At 37.4% G+C, this 27,689-nt stretch overlaps 1 protein-coding gene across 6 annotated transcripts in view; it reads left to right on the forward strand.

Annotated features, from left to right (window-relative positions):
- Positions 1-27,689, forward strand: part of LOC127494417 (transcription factor COE3) — a 123,689-nt gene that overhangs the window by 61,404 nt on the left and 34,596 nt on the right. For 4 of the 6 annotated variants that reach the window (XM_051860314.1, XM_051860309.1, XM_051860313.1 and 1 more), the window contains exons 7-10: positions 20,316-20,397; positions 20,481-20,598; positions 22,469-22,602; positions 23,826-23,952. In XM_051860314.1, coding sequence (XP_051716274.1) covers positions 20,316-20,397; positions 20,481-20,598; positions 22,469-22,602; positions 23,826-23,952 — 461 coding nt within the window. The remainder of the gene's footprint in view (positions 1-20,315; positions 20,398-20,480; positions 20,599-22,468; positions 22,603-23,825; positions 23,953-27,689) is intronic. The other 2 variants (XM_051860310.1, XM_051860312.1) reach the window with 1 other exon arrangement.

Raw genomic sequence — 27,689 nt, forward strand, 5'->3', positions numbered from 1 at the left:
TTTACTTAGTTTTTTAAATTCTTGCCTGAACTAACTTTTTCAGGTAAAAATTACATTTGTTTTTTCTGTAGTATTTACATCACCATAATATCGTTTTTTGCAAGGACACATTCAACTGATCAATTCATCAAAAATGTATCAAATAAATGCTGCTCTTTTGAACTTTATATTTACAAAAGAATCCTGAAAAAAACCTGTCATGGTGTGCACAAAAATATCATACAGCGCAATCGTTATTAATTAATGAGAAATGTTTCTTAAGCAGCAAATCAGCATATTAGAATGATTTCTGAAGGATCACGTGACACTGAAGACTGGATTTTAACTGAAATTACAGTTAAAAATATAATACCATAACACTTTACAATAAGGTCTCATTTGTTAACATTATTAATGCATTAGCTAACTTCAACTAACAAAGCAAAATATTCTTGCAGCATTAATTAACCTTTGTTAATGTAAGTTAATAAAAATGTTAATGTTCATGTAAGTTCACGGTGCAAACACTTTCGATCTAAAAAATGTATTTGTAAATGTTGAGATTAACATTAACTATGATTAATAAATGCTGTAGAAGTATTGTTCATTGTTAGTTTACATAAATGTAGTTAACAAATGAAACCTTATTGTTAAGTGTTACCTATAATACAATACAAAACAGTTATTTTGAATTGTAATAATATTTGACAATATTTTTATTTTTTTTCTGTATTTTTAATCAAATAAATGCAGCCTTGATAAACATGAGACTTCTTTCAAAAACAAAAAAACTTCTTTCTTTGTTACAGTGTAATTATACATTTAAGTACTGAGTAATATTAAGTAAATACATGTACTTACTATAGGGTTACGATTATGTAATTATGCATAATTTATAGTTATTACTATAGTAACTACATGTAACATGTAAAAATGACACTGTAAAATAAAGTGTTACCAAACATTTAAAAAAAATTGTACCAACTCCAAACTTTTATAGTATGAGTATTACTTTTTGAGTATTATTATTGAGTATTATTTATCCCAACAAACAGCGATAATTGCAACGTTAAATATACCCCAGCATGAGGTTTTCAATCAGGAAAGTTATTTGAGAAAGCAACGCCTGTTAATGAGAATTAAGTTTTGAAGTGTAGCTCATTAAAGCTAGACATGATCTGAAGACCTCCGAATCGTTATGATGGGTAATGCAATATTCTCTGAGTGCGTGGTTTGTGTCTGGCTCAGATTTTGCGGACGCTGCTCATTGTCTGGGATAATGCACACTGCCATGATGGCTACATGGCAGGAGACGTCCACCCCTGGCAGGGCAGAACTGCTGACGGGGCGACTCTGATACAGACTAGACTAGATGAATCGGGCCCAGCGACAACAAAAGCAAATGACACGGGAAGAGTCGGGCGCATGGGACTTCCTGTTTCCTGTATGGGCACATGTCGGAGTTTGTTTACCGGTGGCCGTGCTGCCGGCTGTAATCAAAAGAAGGGTTGGGAAAACAGAAAAAAACAAAGATTGACACCGACCATACAGCCCTTGACAAGCCGCCTCGACGCGTTTGTTCAGCAAAATTAAACACTCCGGACTTTTTTCACCTGCTCTGGCAAGCAGCGGCGCATATGGCCCGTGAGTTAAAAATAAAGACAATGCGCATATATTATCATACATAATGCAGAACGACCCCCATTTAATATGCAAATTCCCTGAAATATTACTGAACACCTTCTGTTCAGAGCGAATACATTTGAATTTGCAATTAGAATTATCCTGTATAATTAATGAAAAGCGTCAATTTTTGGCTGCTTACTAATTTGATTAAACATGTTGATGAGGCATTTAGCAGCCCGACTGAATGGAGACTGAAACCGGACTGGAGCAGGGCAGAGAGAAAACCAGAATCGGTCCAGTTCCCCTGTGACCTTTCTGACCTGGCTGCCTGGCTTGACTGCGCGTGCATTTGCATGTTTGTTTGTTTGTGTGTGTGTGTGTGTGTAAGAGAGGTGGCTTTGGAAAAGGGTGGGGGTTACAGGCAGAGCAATTAGTAGGGCTGCGTTTCGTCTGGCCATGTGTCGTAGATGGCAAAGAACAAATTGCTTCAATTGCGCCATGGCTTTCCCTACAAATCAGGGCTGTGTAAAAGGCTGTACACACTTCCCTCTCTCTCTCTCTCCTCCCTTCCCATGTTTCCTTTCTCTGCAAGAACATGGTGACATCATGAAACGCTGCGATAAGGAGAAACAGGTGACTTGAACAACAGCAGCTCAGTTCTGAAAAAGGTGTTTACAAGTGAACGAGGGCTGAAAATAAAACTTTTGCTTTCTACATTAGATTTTATTCACACTAAGCACAAATCACAACTTTTACAAGCACTCCATGACATTCCTAAAATATAATCTGGCTATTTTCACTGCTGAATAAATATCTGTTCACACCAAGCTACAAAGATATAATGTATAATGATACTGTATAATGATAACTATATTAGCATCTACACCAATGCTTATTAACATTCTATTTATTTGAAGCGCTGCCGCTTTAAACTCAAGCTCTGTAGAGTCGGTGGATTCTGTCAGTGTTTTTATCGTTCATCATCTTTTGAAAGTGATTCCAAAGATATCATTCCTCTCTGTCTTTATTGTTCTAGCTGTGGGATGGATTTCCCCATTCTCATACAATTAGAATGATTATTAAAATGTTATGGTTATCATGATTGTCCTTGGTCTGAACAGGCCTTAAAGGGGTCCCTGATTATGATTTCACTTTTTTAACTTTAGTTAGTGTGTAATGTTGCTGTTTGATCATAATCAACGTCTGCAAAGTTACGACGCTCAAAGTTCAATGCAAAGGGAGATTTTAAGGACTACAACAAATGACTGGTAGGCAGGCACTACAACGAGCTTCTTCCTGGGTTGGTGACATCACAAACCCCAAAATTTACTTAAACCTTGCCCCCGGGAACACACAGCAAAGGGGGTGAGGCCATGTTGGGCTGCTTTAGAGAAGAGGAAGAGTTCAGTGTCTGATTCCGGTTTGAACAATGTAAGGCTGAACACCGCTACTGACAATCCTCATTTTGGCTGCGTGAGATTCTCCAGTTTTGTTGTTGTTGAGAAACCGAAGCACGAGCTGTTAAAGCTCCGCCCTCTTCTGGAAAGGGGGCCGGGAGTAGCAGCTCATTTGCATTTAAAGGGACACACACAAAAATGGCGTGTTTTTGCTCACACCCAAATAGGGGCAAATTTGACAAGCTATAATAAATTATCTGTGGGGTATTTTGAGCTGAAACTTCACAGATACATTCTGGGGACACCAGAGAAATCTTGTAAAAGGGGCATTATAGGTCCCCTTTAAAGAGTTTTATTTATCTTTTGGGTAGATGTTGCTGACAGTCCCTGATGAGTCACTTATTCCATTTGGAAAACTAAGAAATCTTGAACACAAACGAAACGTTTTTATTGTGCAATGGCAGTAAAATGACATTTACACTCCGAACAGCTCCAGAATTCTGAGATAGAAATGTATAATTTCTCATGCGCTCTGCTGCTTTTCAACCATCACATTCATTCCGTATCTAAAGCCAGTCAGATCGGGCGATAAGCCCGTTCCCAGGGAATTCTGTCGTTGTGCGTGCGCATGTTTGTTTATGTTGACCATTTTGATCTCGATTCAGCCCCCTGTTGCTATTTGTTACGGCTCTGTTTGTTTTGCACTGTATACAGTATCCATATTATACATACACAAACTCAGTCGTTAAGATGACACGGGGCTGGCTGAAGATCTTGAGAATGAGAGAATGTGAGCGAGCACGCCCAGCAGCTGATGCTGAGATAATTCCTTTGTCATGAGAGGTATTTGGCGAGATCAGTGCAGCGGAGGGTGTGTTAGTGTGTGACCTGCGTGATTGAGTGCGTATGCGTGAACGGAGTGTGTGCGGCTGGGCCGCATCCAAGCTTCGCACCTGCACCGCTCTCTTTGGGCCCCTTCTTCCTGTTCTTTCTCGCTCTCCATCCCTCTCTGTCCCTCGGCACGCTGCCACGCTGAAATATCGGCTGTTTTTATAGCAGTTCAGTTCCACTTATGCAGAACTTTTTCCTCCTTAGAGTTTCATTGACTATTTGAATATTGAAATGCAGGGCTTGTTTCCTCCTCAGCTTTTCTTTTAGGAAAGGAAAATCACAAATGAGATCTTAATAGTTTCTCCTAGACAGCAATGAGATTAAATAGAGAGCAAATGGAGACTCTGTAGTGTTTCTTCTCATATTTTTCTCCTGTGAAATCCATGATTATATTTTATTCACAATTGTATATATAATTGTATTATAAAATTATTATTATTTATTTATTTTTCAATTTAAACAATTTAAATTATTTTTTAGCTTTTCACTGTCACAATTATATATATATATATATATATATATATATATATATATATATATATATATATATTTTTTTTTTTTTTACATTTTAATAAATCAAACATTAAAAAATACAACAATATTTCTTTTTAGCTTTCTTACTATGTCAGAAATAGTCTTTTTTAAATTATATATATATATATAATATATATATATATATATATATATATATATATATATAATCAATTATTATAATTATTTTTAGCATTCATTTCTCACTTGTTTGAGACACAATTATATATTTTTAATTATTTTTTAATTAAATAATTAATTAATTAATGTTTTGCCTTCTTGCTTTACGTCAACAATTGTTTTATTTGTGTCCGATTTGATTTTAATTTTATTTTTGGAAAACCAAAGTCTAATGTAACATTAATGAGATCTCCAATAAGTCTCCTGAGCTTTGAAAGAGCAACCTCTGAGCAGTACAGTTCTTCCTCTGGGTGATGCAGTCCTCAGGCATGTGGGCTCTGTTAGCTCCTCTCTGACTGCTGAGGAGGTGCTGTCACACCGCAGGGCCTCGGGCCTCCTCGTCATTTTCCTCGGCCCCTCACTCTGCGTTATTAGTGCCAGAGAGACCAGCTGCTCCCACAGCTGTAAGGGAGGAGGTGATTTATTAATTGAGTGGCAGCTTTTTTTAATCTCACACGTTCTGACGGGACGTGACAGGAGCTGTTCTCTCTGTTTGTCCTCCTCGGAAAGTGGCACCGTCCCCACACTGCTCTTTTGTGGTATGGGAACTCGAAAAGGAGATCCCAGCACTTGTCCTCTTAATAACACAATACATCACGCCTGACGGGACAAAAGTCTAATAGACTATAGAGTGTAAATCTCACAGGACACCACTAACATCACTTATCAGATCTTCCAGAACTTATCAACACATCTACACAAATGAAATACGCTACACCCTGAATCCAGTGCCGCACCAGGATCAATATGTCGACTTGTGGCAAGAGCGGTCTGATCAAATTCATTCTCTGAGATCTTTTTATTTTCTCTTTCCTCTCTAAATTACTCTGGCCAATTTTATCACACCAGGAAAAAAAGAAACTTTTGTTTGAAGATGAGCCGCAGTGCCTATATATATGCCTATATATATATATCAAAGATTTGTTTTACTGATGTATTTATATTATATTAATTTATTTATTTATCTACTTTTTAAAGAAGGTTTTATTTGCTTATTTACTGTATTTATTTATTTATTTATTAATAAGGTTTTCTTTGTACTCAGGCAGAAATTACTCAGATTGCATTGATTTGTTGGAGGCCAGTCACTTGGGATTGTAGATTAATGAAATATTATATAAATATTATTAAATATTTTATACTATTTTTAATAAAAATATTAATAATAGTTATCAAATACGAATGATTATTAAATATAATCATATTTTTTTTTCTGATTAGTTTGAATCTGATAGTTAAACCAGTCAACAATACTCAATACAACAATCATTTCTATTAATTTCATAGATTTTTTTTTAAAATATGCACAATAGATTAACAACACTATGAAAGCACAACATCCTAAAATTAGCGAATTTAAAATGAAACCTCCTTTTCCTTTTTTTTAATATTATGTCTACCTGTACAGATAGTGGCATCACCTTCAGACAGCCTGTTTTGTTCTGTAACCACTAATAAACTCAGTCCAAACTGTCTACTTCAGTCACGCTGGATTTAATGGCGTACAAATCACATGACCCCAAACCCCACAGCGCGCTACAGTTTAAATCTACGATCCCAAGTGACTAGCCTCCAATAAATCAATACACTATCTGAGCGTAACCGCCCGCCCGAGTACATAGAGTAAATCCATTCTGCTGTTTAACAAACAAGAGCGTTTGTGTTCAGTGGGTGTATGTTTGCAATCTGGAGGCAGCCATGGCTAAACGCTTGACCTCTCTTTTTCCCAGCATTGGCACCTTTCTATCACTGTCATACTGTTACTCATTCACATCTGAGCTCACTCATCACTCAGGGCCTTTCTGGCGACTTTGAGCCTCACCAGACGAAATGCTGATTTGAGAATGCGGGGAAAAAAAGAGCGGCATTCATCAAATTTCCTAGGAATGTAAATCAAAACATAAAGTCTTCACCTGCAGGCCTGGATTCCATGTAGCACTGTTGAACAGATTCTCATTAAGTCAAACTCACCCCAGCTGTGTACACTCATAGCTTGCCTGAGCGAACAAGAGCCCAAACTCTCCTCACACACACGTGCTTTCAAACTTTGCGGTAAGACTAGAGCCCTCTCTGGGGACTGGAACCAACGACCTGTTTCTGATTGGCAAGCTGTACCCTCTTCTGGTACGATGTGTTTCTCCAAACAAAGCCTCTGGTACGATGTGTTTCTCCAAACAAAGGAAGAAAAGAGGAAACATTAAAAAAAAAAAGACAGTTTGTGGAGAGGTATTGAAACTTTTTGTTATCAGCAAAGCATGCGATCTGTGGAAGTTGAGACTCAATTGGACTGGCCAAATTTAAATGTGTATGTGACATTTGAATGGATGATTTCTACAACAGCATTTATTATTTTATTTTATTTTATTTTATTTTATTTTATTTTATTTTATTTTGTTTTGTTTTGTTTATTTTGTTATTTTTATTTTGTTTATTTTATTTTATTTATTTTATTTATTATTTTATTTTATTTTATTTGTTTATTTTAATTTTATTTATTTTATTTGTTTGTTTAATTTAATTTAATTAGATTTTTTATTTTTTATTTTATTTTATTTTATTTTATTTTATTTTATTTTATTTTATTTTATTTTATTTTATTTTATTTTATTTTATTTTATTTTATTTTATTTTATTTTATTTTATTTTATTTTATTTTATTTTATTTTATTTTATTTTATTTTCCCTCTTCTGGTATGATGTGTTCCTCCAAACAATTCCCCATCAGGAAGAAAAGAGGAAACATTAAAAAATCAGATAATTTGAGGAAAGGTACTGAGTAAATGAGAGAATTTTTATTATCTACAAAGCTTGTGATCTGTGGAAGGTGAGACTCAACTGGACTGGACAAATTTGAATGTGCATGTGGCATTCTACAATAGCATTTAAGACAAATATTTTTTCAACTTTATTTTATTTTATTTTATTTTATTATTTTATTTTAGCTTTCTGTTCCTTCTTCTGGTATGATGCGTTTCTTCAAACAAAGCCCTATTAGAAAGAAAAGAGGAAACATAAAAAAAAAACTAAAAAAACTTGAATACGATTGAAATGCTGCAATCTGCTCGGGAAGATTCTGAGAAGATGTTGGCGTCTGCGAAAATGTGTGTGTTTCTCTGGAGTGTGTAACTGTCCTCGGTTCTGTCCAGGCCAGCACACAGCCAGATGGTGATGCTGGGTTCACCTTGTCCATGACCGTCTCCTCAATGCAGCAGAGAATGAGGTGTGCCAAACAGATGGATAATATCTGCTCTGTGATTTTAAAACCTGCATCTGGATTTTTTTTTTTCTCTGACTCTCTCTTTATCTCTTTCTCACTTGCACTCTTTTCACCCTGAATGAAGAGTGAACTTTCATCTTTTCTGGCAGCCCGGCCCCGTTCGCGGTAATTCGATTTTGTTTTCGGCGGTGTTCGCGTTCAGAATTAGTTCTCTCCCTCCATTATTTGTGTTCCCGTTGTGTTTAATTAAACCCAATGTCTGATGTGCCCCAAAATGGCTGCTGCTCTCTAAACACTTCAAAGCTCCTGCAAATTACATTTACTATGTAAGCATTGCATCATGTTCAAATCAACATACTGTATCTAGGGCTGATATGTCGGTTCTTCTTCATCTTGACTTCGAACTTCTCACTTCAAAAACAAAGCAAAACATACCCCAAACAGGCAAAAAAAAACCCAGCCCGACTGACCTGGAGGTATTTGTGTTCCTTATTTATGAGGTTGGAAATACACAGTTTTGTAAAGCTGTTTGAGAACGACTCTAGTTGTGTTTTCATATGCCTATGCGAGTGCTGATTTCTCTTGACTGACAAACAAACGACGGACGTGGTGCTTGAAAAGGTTAAAGTGGCATGAGTGATATTAAAATGAGCCGGATGAGAGGCAAGCCCTAGGCGTTATTCAAATGGAGGAGTTATTTTTAATTTTGGTTCAATAAAGCAAGACGTTCAGCCATCCCTACCCAGATACTTAATTAAATACTTCACACACTATATTAGTTTTGTGTTGCCTGCCGCCGGTTCGGAATGGTAATAGCCATAAAGAGAAACATTTGTCTGACAGATAAAGTGAGGTATAAATCACTTTTCCCCCGAAGAACGATTTTGGAATAATAAAATACTCCTGTTTGCTGGCGTGAGAGAAATTATATTAGTTTCTACTTAAAGAGGCAGAGGCTATTTCACAGACTGACTCTTTTATTCTAACGGTCTTAAAGGACTCTTACATGTATTGTGGTTCACTCACTTAGCCCCCTGATTTACCTCATGTTCCTCTTTGGTTCAAACACTGGAACATTCAGCTGTGTAACTATTTCAAACCAGCATATTTATAGTGTCAGGTCACTCAGTTTTATGATTTTGTGATTGTTTTATAAGGGTTGTGAATTCTGTCATCATTTACTCATTCAGGTTGTTCCAAACCTGTGTTATTTTTTTTCTTAGAACACATTGGGATATGTACTGTAGGGGCTTCATACATCTTTGAATTTATTTATATGGAATCTTTTTTTTGTGGATAATTTTGACAGTGAATTATCACCATTTATTTTCAATGTATAGAACATTTGAGGAAAAGTATGGGGTAGATAACAAATGTTTTTGTTATCTACTGTACAAAGCATGTGATCTGTGGAAGAAGGAACTCAACTGGCCAAATTTTAATGTGAATTTGACATATGAATGGTTAATTTCTACAGGAGCATTTTAGACAAATATTTTTTTTTAACATGCATTATTTTATTTTATTTTATTTTATTTTATTTTATTTTATTTTATTTTATTTTATTTTATTTTATTTTATTTTATTTTATTTTATTTTATTTTATTTTATTTTTTTATTTTATTGAATATTCCATTCAATAAAAGTGACTGGGAACAGAGATTGTCTAGCTAAAATTACAAAAAGGCACCACAGAAGTATTATAAAAGTCTTTAAGGGCCCTATCATACACCCAGCACAATGCGATGCCAGGCGCGGTGCAAGAGTTTTTTGATAGTTTCATCCCGACGCAGTTATCATTTTCACATCCAGTGCCATGTTGTTTAAATATCAAATGCACTTGCGGCCATCTGTTCGCCCATGGGCGTGCTGGTCTGAAAACGAGGAGTGTTCAGGTGCATTGTTGGCGTGTTGCTATTTTGAGGCAACTGAAAATGACTGCGCCATTGACCAACAAAAACCTGGTCTAAAGTCAATGGTGCAGTATTTTTATTTATTTTTTTGTTAATTAAAGGGCGCATTAGTAATATGCGCCTATAGGAGGGTGCATAACGCACATACACTCTGCTTATTTCACACACAGGGACGCGCAGCAGCACACAAACATTTTAAAAAAATAAAATGATTCCTCTCTGGAGAAGCGTTCAGTCTTTCCGCTTGCAAATCCCGGCATGTAAATAGCGAATCTGCCATGGTGCAGGCGCAACTGGCTTTTAAAGGGAATGGGAGATGAGACTCTGATTGGTTTATTGCATGTTATGTCAATAACACACCCATGACTCATTAAGAGAATAGGTACAACCCTTTTGGAACACACGCCTAGCTCGCTGACCATTTTTTCCATCGTTAAACTAGCAAAAGAGGATTCGGACACGCCCTAAGTGCACCTGCGCCATGCGCTTCAGACCGTGTGCTTAGATTATTAAAATAGCGCCCTATATGTAACTTTTTGTAAGAAACAGGGTCAAAACTTAAGTTGTTACCTGCTGAAAATTTTTTGGGCATTCGCATATTTTCAGAAACTATTATTTTATTTGTTCTTATTTCTCTATACACTTTAATATTCCTCAGAGAACTGTCCTTGAATTAGTTTCATTCTGTAATATTTAAACTAATGTATATCAAAACATTTTCTGTAAACACTGAGCATTTGATCAACCAGCTAACAGTTAAAGCACTGACAGTCACTGTAGCGTGCAGTGACCTCAGCTTCATTCATTCCCTCCCCTGAGTAAGATATCTCCCCACGGACGGCTTCCGCCAGCCGAGCGATGTCGGACGCCCATATTTCTCACTCTTTCTCCCATTCTGATGGGAGAACTAACTGGTGGCATCTGGTTCACTGTCTCTCCCTCTGTTCCCCAATATGCTCCCAATCTGTCCACAGGGCCTTTACTCGCTCTAATCTACGACTTCATCTTCAGTGAATATATCTGTTCGCTCGCTAGGCTTTGACAGGGCCGCTGCCGAGGATTAGTGCTGTCTTACAGTGCGGGATGTTCCGGATGCCCTGGGCTTTAAAGGAATAGTTCAGCCCAAAATAAATATTCTGTCATTATTTACAAATGACATGACTTTTTATATTTTTGAAGGATATAAGACGGCTATAAGACGGTCTTTTCAATATAATGAAGGTGCACAATGAATTACAAGCTCCAAAATGACTAAAAAGCAACATAAAAGTTTCATAGAAGCCCAATGGTAGTTTTGTGTGCAGAACAGACCAAAGTTTATCTTGGTGCATTCATTAAATAAATAGAAATGTCTGATTTGTGAATCGGTTGATCCGGTTTACAAAACCTTTTTGAATGATTCATTCATGAATCTGGTACTCATATTCAACTTGCTGACTCATGATTCAGTCACAGTGGCTAACAGCCCACTGGAGAGAAAGGAAAGACATGTGGTTGAGTAAATAATGAGAGAATTTTGGGTGAACTAATTTTTTAAAGTAATCTTTTTACAATGTGCTGTTTATTTTCCCTCAGTCGTGACGATGCATGGGAAAGTATCTCTCTAAGAAGCTGCTCAGCACGCTGGTGTTTTGGCAGTGAGAAAGACTAGACTTCTCTGGAATATCTGTTTCTGCTGTGCTTTAATGAGGGAATATTCCCGAAATTAATACTGCATGACAAAAACACTTTTTTCTAGTATTTATGGCTCTTCCTGAGATTAAGTGGCCTCAGAAAACACCTAGCATTTCTCCTCATCTTTCCACCCACAAAGAAAATCCTTCCATTCTCCCTCCCTCTCTCCCTCCCCATCCGTAGTGGTTCCCTCTGTCTGAATAGAAAAATCCAGCAGGCCTGTGGGTGAAAAATGGGGCCATTTGGGCTTGTTTGTAAGTTCTGTCAAGAAGCAGCACCCCTGGCCTGGCCCGGTTAACAAATTGGATGTTTAATCTGGTGACATTCCTATCTGGGCCAAGGGCTAATGTATGTGTCTAAGAATAACCGGCCAGCAGGCCTGATAGATGGGAAGCTATTATAGGCGGTATTTAAATCTGAGCGCACAATTCCTCTATTTCCATGGTGGAAGAGTGACAGCTTGATTTCAACACTGGGGGGCTTGGATAGAGCTGTCAGCCTACACACATCAAGGAGGGATTTTCTTTGTTTTCCTTTCTTCTCCTCCACCGTCTCTTCCTCCTTCGGCTTGATTGACTGGACAGGCTGTTAACCGTGATGGTTGAGATGGAAGACAGTGTTGTAACGGGATTTGGGAAGTAGATATACTGCCTACAGATCTTTCACTTCAGTTCTTGACTCAGGGAAGAATGAGGAGATGGTCTGTTGGTCCCGTAAAGGAAATTCTGTTTTATCCATCCATCTGTCCGTCTGTCTGTCTGTCTGTCTGTCTGTCTGTCTGTCTGTCTGTCTGTCTGTCTGTCTGTCTATCTATCTATCTATCTATCTATCTATCTATCTATCTATCTATCTATCTATCTATCTATCTATCTATCTGTCTGTCTGTCTGTCTGTCCGTCCGTCCGTCCGTCCGTCCGTCTGTCCATTTATTAGGCATAGTTAAATTATGTAAATTATGCAAAAGCCTCTAAGTGCCATCTGAAATTTTCTTCTAAAATGAGCATTTTTATCAAGCTTGTATGTTTAGGGTCAGTAATTTCATTCTAATGGCAATTAATAGGTCCTTTTCATTGCCATTAGAGTGAAATTACTGACCCTAAACACACAAGCTTGATAAAAATGCTCATTTTAGAAGAAAATTTCAGATGGCCTTTGCATCTGAAGTCTTCATATATATATATATATATATATATATATATATATATATATATATATATATATATATATATATTATTTAAGAGATCAGATTTACCTTATTAACAATATTTACCTGGTGGACAAGTAGGGTATATGAAATTAAAGGATTAGTTCACTCTAAAATGAAAATTACCCCATGATCCCATGATTTACTCACCCTCAAGCCATCCTAGGTGTATATGACTTTCTTCTTTCAGACGAATACAATCGGAGTTATATTAATAATCACCCTGATGCTCCAAAGCTTTATAATGGCGGTGAATGGAAACCAGAAGCTCGAAAAAAAGTGCATCCATCCAAGTGCATCCATAAACGTACTCCACATGGCTCCGGGGGGTTAATAAAGACTTTCTGAAGCAAAGTGATGCATTTGTGTAAGAAAAATATCCATATTTAACACATTATACAATAAAATAACTAGCTTCCGCCGAACCGCCTTCTATATTCAATCTAACGAAAAAAGTGTAACTGACGTAGCATGAATACGGAAGGCGTAGGTCGTAGCGAAAGTGTTTTGAACTGCGAGAGGCATTAAACTTTCTTCATAAGTTGAATACGGAAGGCGGTCTGGCGGAAGCTATTATTTTTTTTAACTTTATAACATGTTAAATATGGATATTTTTCAAACACAAATGCATTGCTTTGCTTCAGAAGGCCTTTATTAACCCCCCGGAGCCGTGTGGAGTACGTTTATGATAGGTGGATTCACTTTTTTGAGCTTCAAACAGGTGGTTTCCATATTCGTCTGAAAGAAGAAAGTCATATACAACTAGGATGGCTAGAGGGTGAATAAATCATGGGGTAATTTTCAAGTGAACTAATCCTTTCATTTAAATCTCACTAACACAGTAGTAACTCAAGATTTCTCAATGTAAATCAGTGACTCACCTGGTCTTAGACTCTCAAACATCGTCATATTGTTCTCAGATCACAACAGAGCTGTTCTACTGTCAAGTCTGACCATTTGATCTCCATGTAGAGTAAAAAAAAAAAAAGATGGTGACCAAATCATTTCTACTTCTCTTTCCCTGCAGTCTGTACAAAGTCACTTTTGACATTTGACAGTTAATTAAGGAGTAAGTTGTTTCATAAAATATAGTATTTATTGTGCTGAGCATAATGATTCAGACTTCATGAGGAAATGTGCAGTTTCTGTTCACATAATTGGCCGTGTGAAAGTGTGGCAGGTTTCTGGGGTTTCGTTTATGGGTGTAATAAGTGACTGTGCTCTGTTCAGGAAGTGCAGCTTGCAGTAATTTCTGATCCATTCCTCCGTTGTGAGGTCAGTTACGTTCACGTGTTCTCTCTCTTTACTGCATTATGTCATGGATTGATTTCGATTGGAGGTACAAATATGTACTTCGCCATGGCAACAGGGGCCAAAATAATGCTTAAGAGGGTCTTGAGGAAATCTGATCACAGGGGAGGAGCGATTCTTAGTGTGATTTGAGTTGCTTCATTTTCTGTCTCTGCCGTTAAGTACAAACAGACATAAGGACACTGTTCACTGATTCAAACAAACATCCCACCATCAGGGTTTTTGCAGGATCTTCTCATTTCTTATCTGTCTGTCTGCACCTCCTTCTTTCCCGTTTTTCCCATGATGAAGTCATGGATTTATTTTCCCAGCCTTGTCTCTAGCAATTCAGCATGTTTAGTATAAGTGGTTAATCGCATATAAAACAGGAAGAAGCAAAGGAGATGATTGTTAGTGTACATCCCTGTCACATTACCTAATGTTTATAATCCAGTATTTTTTTTTTTTTTTTTTTTGTAATTTCAATAATACTTAATTAGTATTACTATTATTTATACTTAGAGGTAAGGATTTGAACACACCTTCAACCCTAAGCATGAAAGTTTAGCGCATAACCGTTTAACTGCATAAAAGTCTCAAATGCTCACCAAGGATGCATTTATTTAATTAAAAAATACAGTAAAAATAAGATAACTATTTTCTATTGTAATATAGTTTAAAATTTAATTTATTTCTGGGATCCTTTGGAAATAATTCCATGTTAAAATCTATTTTTTATTATTATCAATGCTGAAACTGGTTGTGCTGCTTATAATTTTTTTTTTTTTTTCAGGATTCCTTGATGAATACAATGTTCGAAACAGCATTTACTTTAAATAGATTTTTTTTTGTAACAATTTAAATGTGTGTACTGTCACCTTTGATCAATTTAATGCTTCCTTGCTGAATAAAAGTAAAAAAATAAAAAAAATTATGTGTATATATATATATATATATATATATATATATATATATTTATATATTTATTTATTTATTTATTTTTTTTTATATAATTTAAAGGGAGGATTTAAATTTCACAGAGAAACTCACTTACTCACTTCCATGTCCTTCCAAACCTATATGACTTTTATGACTTTATTTCTTCAGTGATACACAAAAGGAGATGTTTTTTTTTTTAAATGTCTCATTATTTTTTTGGTTTTGTCCATACAATCAATGAGGTTAAAAGTTAATGGGCTGATACCATTGACCTTCATTAAACAGACAAAAACAGTTCTTCGGAATTTCATCTTTTTGTGTATACAGAATAAAATAGAAGGACATGAGGGTGAGTAAATGATTAAAAATTTCTCTAGCTTTTAACGGGTAGACACTTTCATTATTCCTAAAAATTCTTAAAAATTCCCCCCTTCATGTTTTACAAACTCCCCAGATGCGTACAATAAATTTAATATGCATTCAAACGAAATGCATAGTCACTACTCATCTCTGATACATGCAAGAGTCTCTGAGCTGCAACTGTTTTTGTACTCATAACAAAGGTAAGAGGCCAGGGGAGCGGACGTTAGATGCAGTGTAAAGGATGAGACTGAGGAGAGAGAGACAAAGATCCGTTCTAGAGACTGTTTGAGTGCCTTATTAAATATTTAGTCTGATTGTACACGGTCCTGTAATTGCCATCTTGGCTAGTGAATAATTGATGACGTGTAGGAGAGCAAAGGAAGGCCCCAGTCTCTCTCTCTCTCTCTCTCTCTCTCTCTCTCTCTCTCTTACGCACATATCCACGCCTTTTTTTGTACACCTTTATTGTTAATATAATCTTGTCCTCATTAACTAAAATGTTTCTGAATTAAGGACAAAGTCAGTGAAATGATATTATAACCTCTGGTTCGCTTCATACACAGTAAATTATTGACAGAAATTGGCATGTGGCTTTAAAATAATTACACACTGTTTGCTACAACTAGTCCATTCAGAGGGGCCGGAAAGAGCAAGCGCAGTCAAATGTTTGAGTTTTGATTCCGCCTTTTCCGCTACAGTGAGGTAAATGGATATCAGGCAGCGTGTTGAGAGAGCAGAACGTTGTGAATGGGACAAAACACTGTTAATCTGATGCAGATCCTATGAGAGCGATCGCTGCCCGTTTTAAGCATCCCAAAGAAAGAGCATCTTTTCATAGAAGCAACGAGCGCTCGCAGCAAACAGTGGCTGAGAATTGGAGCCATGGCAGCTTTTAAAAATACCTCTGCTGAAATATTGATTTTTTTTCTTCTTCTTCTTCTTCTTGCCTAACGTAATAAGTGAGAGACTCCAGGGATGTGTGCGTATGTGTGTGAGACGATGGGTGAGCAGACAGAGATGCTCCTTTCACACATCATGTGAGGACATTTGTGTGTGTATGTGCATATGTGTGTAAGAATGTTTGCGTGTGTCTTTGTGCAGATACAAGAAGCTGTATTCTGAACTATCTTAAAGATAAAGGTTCTTTATTGGCATCTGTGTTTCCATGAAGAACCTTTAACATCCATGGAAGCTTTCCATTGCACTAAAGGTCCTTTATAGTGAAAAAAAGGTTATTTGGATTTTTTTTATTAAATATTTTACACACTAAGAAGAAAATAATTTACTGTTTGCTGGAAGGTTTTGGGGAACAAAAAATGGTTCTTCTATGGCATTGCTCTACAAGGGATAGTTCACCTAAAAACATTTGCCCACCCCATGTGATATCAAACCTATATGACATATTTTTTGACCTATATGACCTCTTTTGTGAAACACAAAGATATTTTGAAAAATGTTTTTGTCCATATTGTATTATGAAAGTCCACTCACTTTCATTGTTAAAACATTCTTCAAAATAATAATGACAGAATCAGTTAATATCTCATTTTTTCCCCCATGATACCAAGAAGAATGAATAAAAAAAAGTTTCCAGTTTTTTTTTTCTTTAGAGCCACTAGTAATCTCAAACTGTGCTCAGATTTAATAAGATACCAAAGTCTGCAATCAAAAGTTCAAAATCTTCATCTTATCAAACTTATTTAAGCTGTACTACCCACAATAATTTTAAGGCTCTATACTCATACTGTCTCATTTCTTTATATTTTTTATTTACCCAATGGAATTTTAGGAGAGACAAAGTTGGAACTTTCAATGAAACATAACTGCAGGTGTCCTGAGCTATGAAAGAGTTGGAGCAAATCATTTTTATTTCATATATTCATATGTCTAGTTTCATTTACACTTTGATTTGATTTACACTTTGCTCTTTTTTTATCCTCAAACTCTCAGATTTCTCCATTATAGCGGCTTATACACATCTTCAAAACATTTGTTCACCAGCATTACTTATAAAACAATCCAAACTGCAGCTAAAGAGTTGTAAATGGTCAGGTGGTCTCACACTAAAAGCTAAAGTCAGACATGCCATACGGCTTTTCTCACAGCTACAAGCGAGAGACCCTGGCTTCCACAGCCTGAAACCCACCCACCCAGCCCTTTCCGGTCTCTCTCTGGCCATAGAACCCTTCCATGACAATCCCTTGAGTTCGAGACAGAGCGATGGAGTGAGAGAAGTGGAAAGGGTGCTGTAGACCAGCAGTAATTCCTGACTCGGAGTTGGAGGCACATTAGGGACTGACAGGGCCACACATCCCCCTGTAATTGATTGCAGGCCAGCGTAATGAGGTGACGGCTTACAACAGAGACGCCAACTCCCTCATTATCTTTACCCACTTTTTTAAGAGCAGAAAGAGAGAGAGACAGCAAAAGACAGAAAGAGAGACCGAGAGAAGGATGGAGAAAAAGAAACACTGAGACTAATAACCGAGCCCTGGCTCTAGAAGGTCATTAATTATTTATGTTGTTTTAATAAGTTTTAGATGGGGAGGGAGAGGTTCAGCGTGAGAGTTAGTCTTTCCTTTCTCCATCTTTCTCTGTCCACACCTCAATTTCGCCTGTTCTGTCATTCTGTCTTTTCCTATAGCTGTCTGTCCATTTCATACTGGGGTCTTTGTATCACAGGTACAATATCAGTCATTGCCAAAGCCTTGAGGGGACTACAGGATGACATGTATCCACACTTGGAAATGAAAAGGCTCTGTATTTTTTGAAAGTGACAGTGATATGAAATGATTATTGTGTATATGATTCTGATGCTTTTATTCTATCACTGTGCTAATTAGCAAGGATTTTTGCCTAGTGTTTTTCAATTAGTTACAATAGTCCAATGGCCGCTATAATGCTGAGATATATAACTATTTTTTTACTATTTATTTTAGAATTATCTGTCATTAAACACACACACACATATATATATATACAGTCAAGCCAAAATTTATTCAGATACCTTGAACATTTCATTCATTATTACAGTTTATTCACTTTAGTTTTAAAAATTTTTTATCTAGTATCTGAATTATATATATATATTAATAACTATAAAAATGTAAAAATATTTTTGATATAAAATAATATAAATATTAATTATACATATATAATACAGTACAAAGATATTTAGATCCAAGTGTTGCAACTTAATATAATATAATATAATATAATATAATATAATATAATATAATAATATATTGCAACACACTTATTGCAACACAAATATAAATGGATACCAATGATTTTTTATATATAATTATGTAGTTTGTATGATATATATATATAAAATGCACAAACTACAAACTTTCTGAAATAGTAAATGTTTTTACTCAATTTACCCCCAGCACCACAAAAAAAAAAAAAAAACCCATTTCTATTTATTATATATTGCAATATTATATTTGAGAATCGAGACATCTATAGGGTGAACATAGAAAAATTGCCCCATAAAATTGCAATTCTGTGAATTTCTGTTTAGTTTTGGTCTAAATATTTTCTGTGGTGATCAGCAGCAGGTCAAAGATGCTGTCGATAGAGCTCAAATTGCACTTAACCCAGAATATTCCTTTAAAGTCTGCTGGTTACACTGGACTCTTTCAGAATCTGCCCTGCTTGTGTCTTTCCACTCGCCCCCGTTTTCCTGTCTGAGATCTCTATTCCACCCCGAGCCTTGTCATCTAAAAGTGGCTCTTCCCCCCTCATCCCGCACACTTCCAAACACTGGGCTAGTCCTGCCTCGATCCGAAGGGAGCCGACCTGCTTTGAAGTGCTGCCGCTTTTCCAGGATGAGACCTGGAATCTCACATTCCCTGTCAACTCCTGCCCAGTGGCAGATGGAGAAGTCTAGACCTACGAGACTCTCTACCGTCACGTGCTCCTTTCTCCCCCTCCACACCCTCATCTCTCTCTCTTTCTTCCCCGTGTTCCGTGACTCTGAGAGCTCTGCCGTTCCAGAACCACCAAAGCGGGACGGGTTTCAGCTCAAGATCCAGGCAGGATTCTCTACTTTTAGATGGTGACTGGGGTGGTTGTATAAACACAGTACTCCTCTAATATCTGAGAAGAGCTTCACTTACAGCCCTTGTCTCCTGCTGTGTTTTAATTCAATCCTTATTGATCCATATCTCTCCTTCCAAGGACTCCAATATCATATGAATGGAGCTCAGGGATGGGTTCCCCATATTATTGTATTCCATGGCCATAAAGGGCATTAGCAGCCAACAGAGCAACCCAGATCAAGTATCAGTCGATACTAGCTAAAGAGAGCAGGCTTTCTCCCTTTCTCTCCATCTTTCACGTCGGATTTCTCTCTTTCCTATCTCTCTCTGGGCGTTCGCTCAAAAGCGCTGATGGGGTTAAAGTATATATATAGTGATTATGTCATGCGGTAAAGCGAGGTTCTAAAAAATCGCTTAAGTTAGCACCTTGTGTTTTTAAAGATATTGTTACTGTCTTATTAGGGAGAAATCAATGGCGTCTGCAGATGGCGGCCATTTATATAGCAGACGGGGCTTCTCTCGCCGCTTTTTCTCCCAGCATCCTTCTCTCCGTGCGCTCCGTGGGGCGGCAGCGGCGGAGGTTATCCTGTGGTTAATGTGACATGGCTGTCTGCGACCTTGCTGGTTGTTAACTGCCCGGATTATTATTGTGATAATGTGGCAATTAAAAGGAAAGCACTCCATCAAAATAGTGGGGCTTATGGTCCTGGAGATGAATGCATAGAGATTACCAGCCAGGGGAAATGCATTAAGACTGCAATCCATTTCGTACTGTAGCCCACCTCCAGCAGCGGAGGCTATTACGGCTCATCTTCATTGATATCCATTCCCGATCAATAGCGCCAGGCTGAGGTAAAAATACGAGTAAATCAACAAAGCTGGAGTTAGTCTTCGATATAAAGGAAGAAAAATCAAACCTCATCTCTAATTGCACATCATACACCAAGTGTCTTTTCTGAGCCAGCTTTGAGACTGGGCTAAATCACTCATTGGCAGCTGTTTATGCTATTGAGTGTTTTCATTGTGTTTGAGTCACTCAAAAGTGTTTCTGTCTTTCTTTTTCAGATTTTTCCTGAAATTCTTCCTCAAGTGTAATCAGAACTGTTTGAAAAATGCAGGAAACCCCAGAGACATGAGGCGATTTCAGGTGAAGAATACACATGTACAGACAAAAACAATGCGGTTACATGCACACAACCAGAAAGTAATCAAGCTTTGGTGTCTCCGTAGGTGGTGGTGTCCACCACAGTGAATGTGGACGGCCATGTCCTGGCCGTGTCAGATAATATGTTCGTCCACAACAACTCCAAACATGGGCGGAGGGCGCGACGCCTGGACCCTTCTGAAGGTAAGACGCAACCTTCATCGAGAAAGAAAAAAAAAAAAAAAATCACAGGAATAAACTGCATTTTAAAATTTATTAAAATGGAAATTATTATTTTATATTATTTTGAACTTTTCAGAATGTCGTCCCAAACCCGTAAGACCTTCGTTCATCTTCGGAACACAAATGAAGATATTTTTGATGAAATCCAAGGGTTTGTAAACCACACATAGGCAGCAACGTCATTGCACCTTTTGAGGTCCAGAAAGGTAGTAAAGACATTGTTAAAATAGTCAACGTGACTACAGTATTTCAACGACGTCAGCGACGAGAATACTTTTTGTGTGCAAAATCAAAAATAATGACTTTATTCAACAATTTGAACTGTTGTCATATGCAGTTTATGTAGTGAACGCAGTTCAGGCTTCTGTGCTCTACGTCCGAACGCGAATCATTATCATTGTTTTGTTTTTGCGCGCAAAAAGTATTCTCATCGCTTCATAACATTAAGGTTGAACCACTGTAGTCACATGGACTATTCTAATGATGTCTTTAATACCTTTCTGGATCTCAAAAGGTGCAATGACTATGTGTGGCTCAGATACCCTCGGATTTCATCAAAAATATCTTAATTTGTGTTCCGAAGATGAATGGTCTTACAGGTTTGGGATGACATGAGGATGAGTACTTAATGGCAAAAATTTTTTGGGTGAACTAACCCAAAAAAATCTCTTTTTCTAAAATCTTACTCCCCCCAAACTTTTGAATGGTAGTGTAAGTTTGAGACCCCAATCATTATAATGACGAGGAAAGCCAAACTTGTTAGTGCTACTTTCTACATCCTCACCTAGTTCTCGGAGTATAGGTAATCTCACATCTGTCTATCTGAAGGAGCTGTACTGGGTAATGTCGCTTTGATATGAAGTGATAAAAGTTTGCACAGAACATCACCTCCCAGCTGACCTCAGAACAGTTACTGTATGTGGGAAAATGTGTGATTAGCTCTGTGACTGTTTTGTGCGAAAACCGTCGCTGTGGAATCACCGGCACTCCTGAGTCCCAATCGAGGAAAAGGAAAGTCACTGCTCTACTTTTAGAAAGACTCTTCAGTAATTCTCCAAAGACCAGAACATGAAGAGGAAGTCACTGATGGCGCTGCATTGTGGGAGATGTGCAGACTTTCATCTTTAACACAATAGAATACCCATGCAGATATTGTAAAAGGGAACAGCTGTTCCATTACACCTCAACAGGTGAATGCAAATCACGCCCAAAGGTTGTTTACTTTCATCTATTAATTTTCACAGGTATCAAAATTCCCTCTTTCCAAAGATTTTTACTTATGCAACAAAGAGAACAATCAAAAGCAATCAGAAGTGATTCAGAGCCTAAAGTTTGGGAACTTTGCATTCCCATGATGTCGTTCGAGTAAAGTGGCCGCTGGTGTAAAGCACAATATGCAGTAATGTGGTCTGAAGTTGCACCAAGAGCCCCTTGGTTTGCCTGTTAGCTCACCGAGCTGCGACCAATCAATTCCCGTCCATAGCCAGTGGAGACTGGTCCAGTCGTTCAGTCAGCCTGTCTGTCTCCATACCGCCTGCAAAGACGGATTTACGATAAAAGACCAAAAAAAAAAAAAAAAAACTTAATGGTTTTATTGAGCTGAGTGATGCACAGACACCAAAGAAAAGAAAAAAAATCAAATGAGCTTTTACAGTCATCGGACTTCCTGTTTATCAGTTTTTTTTTTTCTTTTGCATTGAGTGTAGAGTAAAACACTGGTAAATGGTAATTAATTTAATGATAATGTTTCCCAAATGTTGCATGAACGTTGACACCGACCCGCTCTAACTAGCTCTAACCAGTGCTTGTGTTGTGATCTTGTTTTCCGAAGCAGCCACTCCATGCATTAAGGCCATCAGCCCCAGTGAAGGATGGACGACTGGGGGGGCGACCGTCATCATTATTGGGGACAACTTCTTCGACGGATTACAAGTGGTCTTCGGCACAATGCTGGTTTGGAGTGAGGTAAGTTATGAAATTGAAGAGGTTTTGATGTATTATTTTATTTTATTTTATTTTATTTTATTTTATTTTATTTATTTTTAAAGAGCCAAACCATTTTACTATTAAACACTATTTATTCTTTAAATATTTATTTATTTATTATCTTTCTTTATTACCTTTCTGTTTCTTTAAAAGAGTGTTTTTTTGACTTGTACTGGTACTGCACATTGGTTTAAATAAATCCAATTTTTTTTTTTAATAATGCGAACACACTTTCATTTAATGTTTAATATTACTTAACCCTTTGACGCGTACGATCACACCCGGTGTGATTAGAACGTTCGGCGCATCACGTGATCAACTGCCAAATTCAAATGTGCTTGCGCACTTTGGCTGGCGCTAAACCTGAGACGGACGCGTGCAGCGCTTTTCACAAATATGCAGTGTTTTCAACCACATAATGTTTATTTTAGGTTTCGGACATTTAAATACACTTGAGTACTAACAAAACAATACATTTAGAGTTATTAAAATACACAATGTCTATAGAAGCGACAATAACAATTCTTTCCATTATATAGACAACACATTTTATTCATATCAGATACACATTGTGTAAGTAACTTGAAAGTTTACTCTATTCTTCCCCAGTTCACTGGCTCACTTACTTTCATGTATTTCGGGAGAAGTGGATGAATTCACATTTGTAAGTCCAACAAATCCAATTCTCTGTGCGGCGCAAACTAACATGGCGGCGCCCATCGCGAGTATAGCTCAACTAACGCATTCGTTATAAAGGTGTTTAAACAGCAAAACACATCCACTTGCACATATTTGACAATCGGAATATCAGATATTTAATGCTATAGTTAACAAATTTGTGAATATTTTGAATAAAAAAGGAAAAATTATATAAAAGCAGATCATCAGTCATACAGCGCTGTGGTGTGTTACATGACAAGCAATGACGCGTCACCATGAAAACAATAAAGTGATACATTCTAAATAACGGTCGCCTTGAAAAACTCACGCTGGGGGGTCAGCCATAATACTTTAAACTTAAGTGTGAAAGGGTTAAAACTAAATAATACAGCATAACAGATCCCACTGTATGGTTAAAATCTATAACAGTGTCTTTTGAGTAATGAATCACTCTTTAGCTTGAGCATTAACTGTGTTTACATTGGAGACAATGCTTGTGTATTGAGTGCTGACCACTGAACGTGTGCTCCGATGGCTTCTAGCTCATCACACCTCACGCTATCCGGGTGCAGACGCCCCCTAGACACATCCCTGGGGTCGTGGAGGTCACACTCTCTTACAAGTCCAAGCAATTCTGCAAAGGAGCTCCGGGACGCTTCGTCTACACAGGTATACAACACTTTGCAACTGCCTGGAGCCATTGCAACCATCTCCAGTATCAGAGCACATTTCTGTCATCTTTCTCAGAGGTCAATCTTTGCATGTGTTCTTTGTCCATTTTATCGAGTTCCTGCCTTTGTTAGCTTAAAATATTACGGCTTGTATGCTTTGCAGTCCGTAAAGACGCATTCCCATTATGGCATACTGTTAGCGGGTCATTCTTGACTCCACACAAGCGGTCGTGTCTTTACTTTTGGCTGATGTCCGTTCTCCTGTGTCCAACAGGCAGGACGAATATCATTTAGTAAAATCAGTGCTTTTCATACACCGATTATTCCATCAGAATAATCCAGATGCCAGTCAAAGTAGGCAAAAGGTCAGATCTAGGACTGTTTGGTGTGATAAGAAAATGTCACAGCGACGGTCATAAAAGAGAAAGAAAGAGAGGCCTGTGTTCAGGCTTTCTGTTATACATCAGCTTTATCTCAGTGTATTTCCCACGTTCTTTGTTCAAAGCGCCTCTCATTCAGATGCATTTGCCATGTAAGCAGCAAAAAGAGACAACTTTACAATAGAGAGGACGGCCCTGTCTTACCTTCGACCGTTCCTTTGCAATGCTAATGTCTGCCGGACCAACGAGAGTTGACTGACAGCTGTACGCCGCGTCGCTTTTTATGATGAATAGCTTGAATTTTTCTAAAAGTTCAAAAGAATATTCGCAGTGCAAAGAAAGCCTGTTGCAAATTGTAAAGATGAATGAAAAAGTACCTGTAGAATATCTCTAAATCAGAAAGCAGAGACAAAAGTAAATGTAAGGTCATACAGGATAGAGGACAATGAGAATATACACACAAATAATATCATTAATATTAATTAATATCATACATATGTAATTTATAATAAATACATAGGCTATATACATACTTACATTTTTTTCTTTCTTTTTAATATAGCAATTCCTGTAAGAATATAGTTTGGAGACTGAGCGCCTAATCTTTCTGTTTCTCAACATCATTTTCATTGTACGCTGCAAATTAGATTCAAGCATACATATTTTAGTTTGTGGATGCACTGACATACATCCAGCAACTTATTTACTGTGCCAGAGATGTGTGATATTCATGAATGTGAAATGAAGCGGGCTTTTAAATACTAAACAGGCAGACTGTGTATAATTGAAGAGGAATGAGAGTGCATCTAACCTCAGTGATGTCTTTCCCACCAGAGACTTCCCATAAGCCCCAGTGAGCTCAACTTTACACAGCATTCCAGCTCGAAAAAAAATCTCACTCCTTATCGTCAGACACTTCCAAATGAACACAAGCCAGTTTGAATATTTTGAAAGAGATACATTTAGGTCATCAGAAATTAAGCGCTCAGGCCGTAGGGATTGGGAGGGGGATACGTACATTGGCGAAGGAAACTGGCATCTCTGTGCAGACACACATTATTTTTTATCACATTCCTTTTATCTGCTTTTCATTAGCAGTAATGGACCCTAGAAATGCATCAAAGATGGCTCATTCCACTGATTATAGGTTCACTGTCTTATCTTTGCTGGAGTGGAAAGCCAGAGAAGCAGTGTTCAGAGCATGTCTTTTCTGATATCATTGCCGTTAACACTGCCATCACAGGAAGTGATCTCACAGTCTTCAGACTGAAGCATCTGGGGCTGTTAAAGGGAAATTTCACCTCTCTTCACCAGGGCTTAATAACATTCAGAATTTATAACGTACATTAGAATTTATCAGTTCGAATTTTGTCACATGGAATTTTTATTTAAAGGGTTAGTTCGCCCAAAAATGAAAATTCTGTCATTAATAGCTCGCCCTCATGTCGTTCCACACCCGTAAGACCTTCGTTCATCTTCAGAACACAAATTAAGATATTTTTGATGAAATCTAAGAGGTATATAACTTGTCCATAGACAGCAATATAATCAACACTTATCCAGGAAGTCCAAAGTCCAAAAAGGTCTTTTTGGACTTTGAAAGTGTTGATTATATTGCTGTCTATGGATGAGTCATATACCTCTCGGATTTCATCAAAAATACCCTTTAAATTGGACATTCCCTACACAGTATCTTGTATTGGAATGACAGGAAAATGAGTTTACTTTCCAGTTCACAGAAATTCTAATAAATCCAAAGGTCCCACTTTATATTAGGTGGCCTTAACTACTATGTACTTACATTAAAAATAATACAATGTACTTGTTGTGTTCATATTGTATTGCAAAACATTTTTGCTGCTATTGAGGTGGGATACAGGTAAGGTTAGGGACAGGTTTGGTGGTATGGGTAGGTTTAAGGGTGGTTTAAGGTGTAAGGGATGGGTCCATGGTGTAAATATAAATGTAATTACAGAAATTAATTACAGATGTAATTACATGCAGGTATTTTTTTTTTTACAATGTAAAAACATGTATGTGCACAATAAGTACATTGTATCAAATGATTAATTTAAATGTAAGTAGTTAAGGCCACCTAATAAAAAGTGGGACCGATTAAATTTTTTTTTTTTTTTTTATTATATTTTTTTGAAAAGTGTGTATATATATATATATATATACTTATATACTTATTGCTGTTTCTTTATTTTAAATTTTAGTTCATATTAATTGGATTTCCTTAAATTCAAATTCGGTTTGCAATTCTGTATCCTGTTTGCTGCCACAGTTCAAATTGAAATGATGTTATTTAATTGCTATGAAAGGCTTTCTCAGTTAAATTCTGAATATCACACAACTCTACTCTGCACCTGGCTCTACCATGTCTAGCACTACAGGGAAATGTCAAAGATTGGCTCTGTGCAAATTCCCTGAAAGCATTTAATGTGTGGCATGGGCTAGTTAGGACATCTTGTTAGATTAGCAGAATGTTAAGTCCAATTCTCACTTTCATTGTTGCAGCTGGTACCTGATAACTATTACGGCTTTGTTGCTTTCTCACATTTACTCTGTTCTCTCTGGCTCTCCCTTCGGAGAGATCTTCACTCTTATTTTGTTAGTTCTGCTTTCTGCCTGCATGCATCATTAAGTCCTTCAGTCCACCAGCTCATGTCTCTCTCTCTCTCTGTCTGTCTCTCGGGGGGTTAAGACTCCCCAGGTGTTGGGTTAGAGGAAGGAGGGCGAGATGAGTGTGAAGAGCCTGAGGGTATTGACTTTCCTGGGAAAACACAGCTCTCTAAAATCAGTAGCCAAATACTGCAATAACTCAACAGCCATTGATCCTCTTTCCCCTACGGCCACATTGATCTATACATTACAAGCTCTGAGACTGGCGGCATGGATCCAGCCTACGCTAACACAAGCCTCCCAATAGCCAGTAACTTACTGCCTCTGCCATTATAATCATAATAATAAAACATGTGACCAGAAGTGATGTACAGTTAAACGACAGCACATCGTACCTCTGGTTTGCAAGCGTTCAAGCTGTATTTGGGGCATCAAAAAGTCCGCATTTGATTTGGCCTTTTGGGTATACCGTTTTATTTGATTGCCTCAGTCAAGGAGATCCACCAGAAATAAAACTTGTATCTGAAGCATCCTCTCAACTTCCTGAAAGGGGAGGGCTTATATTCCCTTAGCGGTGCTGCATGCATTCCAAGCAATTGCACAATATCCTAGAAACAGAGGCTGAGAGGATACTGGAGGTGCGGGACTGTTAATACGAAGAGTGCTGTTCTCTTGGGTGCCAATGTGCCTGTCAGAACTTGCCTGATGCTTTCCAGGCTGACAGCCTTTG

The sequence above is a fragment of the Ctenopharyngodon idella genome, chromosome 14 (assembly GCF_019924925.1).
Source record: "Ctenopharyngodon idella isolate HZGC_01 chromosome 14, HZGC01, whole genome shotgun sequence".
Lineage (NCBI taxonomy): Eukaryota > Metazoa > Chordata > Actinopteri > Cypriniformes > Xenocyprididae > Ctenopharyngodon > Ctenopharyngodon idella.